The sequence below is a fragment of the Octopus bimaculoides genome, chromosome 11 (assembly GCF_001194135.2).
Source record: "Octopus bimaculoides isolate UCB-OBI-ISO-001 chromosome 11, ASM119413v2, whole genome shotgun sequence".
NCBI lineage: Eukaryota > Metazoa > Mollusca > Cephalopoda > Octopoda > Octopodidae > Octopus > Octopus bimaculoides.
Genome location: NC_068991.1, coordinates 32,538,418 through 32,545,387, shown reverse-complemented (window position 1 = coordinate 32,545,387; position 6,970 = coordinate 32,538,418). Strand labels below are relative to the sequence as shown.

Here is a 6,970-nt window from a genome sequence, read left to right as displayed (position 1 = left end):
TATTCCATTGTTCCAGTCCTAAGTTGAATTCCAACTACTGGCTAATTTGCCCCCAAAGTTATCTCGATGTAAAATTAACGAAGCAAATGTTATTTATCTATCTGACGTCATTTGACAAACTCCAACCAAGATGGCATGAACCAGCCAAGCTTTGCCTGCTAGAAATAGCAACCTGAATACTTTTAAATCAGATTCCAATGCTGAATGTTCAAGAACCAAATGAAGAGATTTTCAATCCCAGGATCATCTCGATTCCAAAAAAATACAATATGTCCATGTAGAGCAAATATTGACTGAGATACAGCGATGCAGGGGTTCCCAGACAGAATTGCACTTTTATTACTATTATTATTATATATAAACACATGTTAACACGGGTGTAAAAGGTGAGAAAATAATACTCGAATACCAAAGGTAGAGTAAAATACTATTTTATTGAAGCTGAAAAATCTTCAGAAACTGTTACTTAGAGTTTCACAAACCATTTGTCAGACAGTTGTGTGTTCATGTGTGTGTACACATACATACTTTTCTATACACATGTACATACACATAGAGATATATATCAGTGTATTTATAAATATATATGTATATATCTACAGACACACATAAATGTTTAACATTTTACATACAAAGAAGACCTTCATTTATACCACATGTCCCAATTTCCAAACAAATATCTCAATATGTAGATTCCTTTCCATAGAAAGAAAATGTTGAAAAAGAAATTCTATATATAGGAAAACAGGGAAATAAAAGAATCCTTGTAAAGAACTAAAAGGATTTTTTTTTATCCAAATACAGGAATCTTAACAACAATTAATGAAATTATATAATATTGGAGCAAAATTGATAATAAAAAACAAAAGGAAAAATTGAATTATGCATGTGTATGTGTGTGTATATATATATACACACACACACACACACACACACATTCTTAGTATATAGAATTGTAAAGATCAGTCCTTCATATTAATGAAAACAAATCGAATACTTAGAAACTGTTATATTTTATTATATTTTATTAAAAAAAAAAAAGTCACTGACTGTCCTTGATAAGTTTCAGAATAAATCTTCAATGATCATTTGATCTGCGGTTGTAAAAATAATTTTGCTTTTTCTGTATTAATGGAAGTGTAATGAGGAGAATTAACAGAAAGATGGTAGGAAGCAGCATTGGTTATCTTTGTGAAAAGAATGTAATGGTGTGTAAGGGTTACAATTTTTGCAATTATGAGAGAGAGAGAAAGATAGAGAGAGTGTGTGTGTATGTGTGTGTGTGCATGCATATATTGATATATATATATATATACACAGATGTATGTACACAAAGGAGAGAGAAGAACCAATAAGTGCATATTTGATACAAGCCCTAGCTCATGTAGCTATAGACTTTGTCAAGCAGATGAAAAAGTGGTCAATAAATTTATCAGCAACAAGAGAATTCAGGCTAAAATTTCAAATCCATCCGCAAATTACCAACTTGAAGTAGACAATGCATGGCAAGTAGTGGTAGTGATTCTTGGGTGAAGAGGGAGGCAGCCAACAACACAAGATGTATGTGCCTGTCTCAGCAAGGTACAGCAATCACTGTAGGACAAGAAAGAAGATAAGTATAAGGTAGGGATAATAAAATTAAGATGGCATTCAATGAATATAATTTTCATACCAACTCATCTATGATACAAAAATCTTTATTTTTGAAATGTTTATATTTAAATTTAAATAAATGTTTTGTATCTTGTACATTGTTTTATTGCTTGTATTTTAAGTATATTTTTAACATGTGTAAACTGATTTGCTACCCTCAAATGAATAAATGAAAGTTGATTAATATGTTGCAGCCCTGTTCTGTGAAAAAGAGGTAGCTACATTTTAAAACAAAATGTACTGGTTTCTAAAAGAACAACAGATTCAAGGCTGTAGATAAGACAATAACATTCTACCAACTGATCACTAGCTGCTACCATAACATTTCTTATTTGTTGTTATAGTAAAACTGATGTCTGAAGTGAGATTGTTTCTCAGAGTGTGATTAAAATGTAGATTTCTATATTTGAAAATTATCAATATTTCATCTTTGTCATTATTGATAGTGTTCTTTTCATCTCAACTTGTTACAATTGTTTACAACAAATTATGTCAATTTTGTTGCACTTTCAGGCAACAGTAAATGAAAATCTATGCAAAAAGTAGCTTAGTGAAAATTAATAAAATGGCTGATCCACAAATATTGTTAGTACTCCATCAAATGAAAGAACAACAAATAGAATACATGCAGGAACAACAAAGAATGGGAGATATGCTTCTTTTTTTTTCTTGAGAAAACCATTGTTGGCCTATAAGCATAGCTCACATATTTGTTGCTTGTGCTCCTATTTTACAGCAATTGAACTGTAATCATGAGAAATTTCTATTTCAAACATGTTAATGTACAATTAAAGTATACAACAATGTTGACTACAGCAAGCAGAAATTGTATTCATGGTCATGGATTGGGCATGAAATGGTCAGTTTTATAAACCAAATAGTTCTGAAGAACAAGATAAAGCTTCCTATGAAGATAATGACTGAAAATAATAATAATTCTATTTGCTACCAGAGCAATACAAAGACATATGAAATGTGGGGATTTACATAGAATTAAATGTAAAAAAAAAAACAAGAAGTATACACAATATACAATAAAACAAGGAAAAGAAGTATACATAGGAGTAATAAAAGATGATAATGATGTGGTCCTTTAGGGACAGTTGGGGAACCTCACTATCCAAGACCACCCTAAACACCAAAGCCAAGTGCCTTCCCCAATTCCTGCTCTCTTGACTGAGAGGGTGGGGGCTGCAATATTGAGGGCAGTGGCATTGTGCATAGTGATAAGCGGTTAAAGTATGACAGACACAGGTGTCTTGCTGTAGAGGAGATACATGGCTACTGCAATTGGAAAGGAGACAGAATGGTGGTGAAGAAGTGTGAGGGAATTAAATTCAATAAATAAAATTCTGAAAGCAGCACAAATTCATAGTCTCAACATTGATTAGCAACAAAAATATTCATCAAAACAAAGACATGTAAAAAGAAACAATACTCCTTTGAAACTTCATTTTTCATACACACCTGTAATGAAATTAAAATTTTCTTTTCAAGTTTGGGATAAGGAAGCTTTTATCATTCTACTATTTCAATGACAATGTTTGAAGTAAACTATGTGATCTTTAAAACTATTTATAAAACAAAATTTTTGAAAGTCAACAAGCTGGAGTCTGTAGGCTGGCACCCTGCAAGCCAATCACTCATAGGCATCACATAATTGTAGAAACGTTACTGTTTTTCATGTTTAATTGAAGAAAAGAACAAAGCTTACCTTTATTAATTCTACTTCATCTTCATGAAAAATGGTTAACTTCTTTGTAGAATATTTGATCCCCAAATGGTTAGCTACATCATTGATTATGTCTATGGCCTGGCAAAAACAAGTAGTAATTTGTCAAGCTCTAGTAGATTTGGGGATAAATGTCACTGTGTCAATTTCAAAATGATACCCCATTAGTATTATCAAAAGCAACCATTCCCATCATTATATTTCTACTCTAATTGCTTCACTTGTTAACACTATCAAATTTTGGGAAACCTGACATGGTTGGCTGACATGTGAAAATAACAACCAAATCTCTCTCAAATAGTACCCTCATCTTATGAAATGGAAAGGCACATTGAATTAGTGTTGTTCCTAAACAGTCTGGTCTCTTCATTCAGCACTGGCTACCTAAAACAAAATCTAACCCAAGTTCTTGGTAGATGCATACTTACGCATTCTAAATAACATGTATGGGAACATAAACAAATCAACACTGGTTGTATAGTAGTGGTGGGGGACAAATACGAATGTATGCACACAGCAGGATTGTTTTAGTTTCCATCTACCAAACCACTCACAAGGCTTTGGTTGGCCTGGGGCTATAGAAGAAGACATTTGCCCAAGGTGCCATGCAATGGGATTGAAGTTAGAACCATGTGGTTGAGAAGCAAACTTCTTACCATACAGTTACACCTGACTGGAAATAGGAATATAAAAATCACAAATGAAACTTTCATGAAAGCTTTTCTCTTGAATGATACGCAAATATCAAAACATCACACATTCATTCTAATTTTCAATAGTTAAAAAAGAAATCTACTTACTCTGTCAAGCATTTCTTTTGTATGAGATGCAGAAAGACAAAATCTAGCTCTTGATTCAATTATTGGTGTTGCTGGAAATCCAACTACAACAACTCCAAGACCTTTCTCCAAAGAAACACGAGCAAATTCACTATAAAGTAAGAAATTAAAAATTTATACATATTTCACAAATAAAACACACACACACACACAATCCCCATCATCTTACAGCTGCTTTTTCATATGGGCAGAACTTGATGGGGCATAACAGATGATCCAAATGGGAGGGCAGTATGGAACTGGAGAGACCATAGTTTAAAGAAGGTACAGTGAATATGTCTATTAATGTTTAGTACGTGTTGGTACAGTGAATATGTTTATTAATGATCACTGGACCTGTGAAACAAACGAGTTCTTCACTGGACCTTTAGGATTCACAAGGTGGATAAGCTTTCCAAGGAGCTTTTTGCTACTATTAATAATATATACTAGCAGAAAGACCACCCTTTAGGTGGTTTTCTGCTAGCTGCTGAAGGATATTTATACATTTATTTCTCAGTGCGTAATTTTTCTGATATGTTACATCTAATTTTCCTTTGACTCTTTTATTCGTTTAATAGTACTCATTCATTCAGTAAATTTAGGGCATAACTACATGTGCAACTCCGTTGTACATGCACATTAAGTGTTCTCACTCACTTCTGTGGTTTATAGCAGTGCTCGGAAGTAAAGTTGAGTGTGGTTGTCTCAAAAAGATCAGGTTTTAGTTATGTACAATCACCTTGATTGTCTCAAGGAAGATGAAAACTTTGAAAATGGTCATAACAGGTGATGAATTGTGGGTCTGAGGCTATGACCCTGAAATCAAGGCTTAATCTTTGCAGTGGAATACCCCAAAATTTCAAGACATTGAGGAAATCCAAGAGAATGTGATAAGGCAGCTGCTTGCTATCCCAATAAAGGAGTACCAGGAATGCTTCCATCAATGGAAATGACACTGGAGAAAGTGTGTGGCTTCAGAGGGAGACTACTTCGAAGGAGATTAAATGGTGATTTGATCTGTTGTAGTTTCCTTTTTATAGCACCAGTCCCCAATACTTTTTGATCAGACACCTGTATATATATACACACACACACACAATCATATATATATATATATATATATATATATATATATATACACACACACACATACATGCTGAACTATTTATCTGCTGAATTAAAACATTATATATTAAACTACCAACAGACTTTATCAATTCATTAACTGATGACTACTAATATCTTCAATTAATGATGTCTTTTTATGTTTTACCTCAATCTCTCTGACAATGGGATACTTGGATTACATGAATTTGTTACAAATTATTAACACGATCCACTTGCTCAGGTATTCCAGAAACAGCTGTAAGAGAGTTTACTTATCTACCTTATCCTTATACTTGTACTCTTTATTATCAAGTAAATATCCTCAAATAATATCAAATGCTCTGCTCATCTGTCTTCCATTTCTGATCTATTTACACCCACTGAATCAGGTGCTGATTCTAGCTGCCTTGGATAGGCTATTTCAAAATCTTATTCCCAATTATACTTCAACCTGGAGTTTTTATGGTAAACTGATCTGAGCACTCATTGTATATACCTATTAATATATGTCAATCAACATATACTCATTGCATTTCCTCTATATGTACATATACATATATGCACAAATACACATACATATGTAAACATAAATACATATACATGTGCATATATATGTATACATACATGTACATATATACGTACAGATATACATACATGCATATATATGTACACACACATATATATATATATCATCTCTTTAACTTGTTTTAATCATTAAACTTGTGGCCATGCTGGGACACCACCTTGAATTTTTATTGAAATAAACCAACCCCAGTACTTATTCTACTAGTCTTTGCTGAACTGCTAAGTTACGGACATAAATACACCAATACCAGTTGTCAAGCAGTGGTGTGGGACAAAGACACACACATATATTTTGGGCTTCTTTCAGTTTCTGTCAACCAAATACACTCAAGGCTTAGGTCAGCCCAAGGCTCTAGTAGAAGACAATTGCCCAAGGTGCCACACAGTGGGACTGAACCCAGAACCATGTGGTTGAAAAGCAAGCTTCTTTATTTCATCAAATTAGCCACTAGGGCTGAACACAGAGTTGCAAGAAGCAAAGCGGGCTGGACAAAAACATTAATACGTGATGATATAGATGGGAGAAGACGAAGCTGCCCGCCGAACTTTGCTTCTCTAAAACTTTGTTCTTTTTTTTTAAATTATAAAATTTTAACAAACTGAGGCAATAAACCTCTTACTTTACAATTTTCAACACAATTACAAAAAATGAAGCACATGCCTCTTACAATTTTTGAGAGCTACACGTCCTGTCATTATGAGGCACTTGTCCTCTTACCTCTTCCCGGCCCTAACTCATGAAGCTTAGTGCTTTTTCCAAGCACTCGAGTTTGGGCCGGTTAGTCAAGAGAAAACGATATGAGTCCTCGGAGAAGGAATCCATTATCCTGAACAGGTCTTCTTCCCACATGACCTCCGCAGCTATCTGCGAAGGCCAATTAGAGTGCCTAGTACAGGTGAGGATTTCTCTCTTTGGACATTTCCTTATTATCTTTTTAGTTCAATGATGTATCGTCCCCTCCCTTTTGGAAGAGGACTAAAAATCACACTTTATCATGTTGGGAGGGGCCTCTACTGTCGGCGGCAGAATTCCTGCAGACAGGTCTTCCTCCGTTGGTGGCACAATTCCCAC

The 6,970-nt window shown here is 34.1% G+C and overlaps 1 protein-coding gene across 1 annotated transcript in view; it reads right to left on the bottom strand.

The window, feature by feature from the left end:
• Positions 1-415: 415 nt before the first annotated feature.
• LOC106878673 (serine palmitoyltransferase 2) overlaps positions 416-6,970 on the bottom strand; it is a 67,027-nt gene continuing 60,472 nt past the window's right edge. Inside the window, exons 12-14 of the mRNA XM_052971964.1 lie at positions 4,186-4,315; positions 3,368-3,466; positions 416-1,593 (exon numbers count right to left, since the gene is read on the bottom strand). Coding sequence (XP_052827924.1) covers positions 1,591-1,593; positions 3,368-3,466; positions 4,186-4,315 — 232 coding nt within the window. The 3' untranslated portion in view covers positions 416-1,590. The remainder of the gene's footprint in view (positions 1,594-3,367; positions 3,467-4,185; positions 4,316-6,970) is intronic.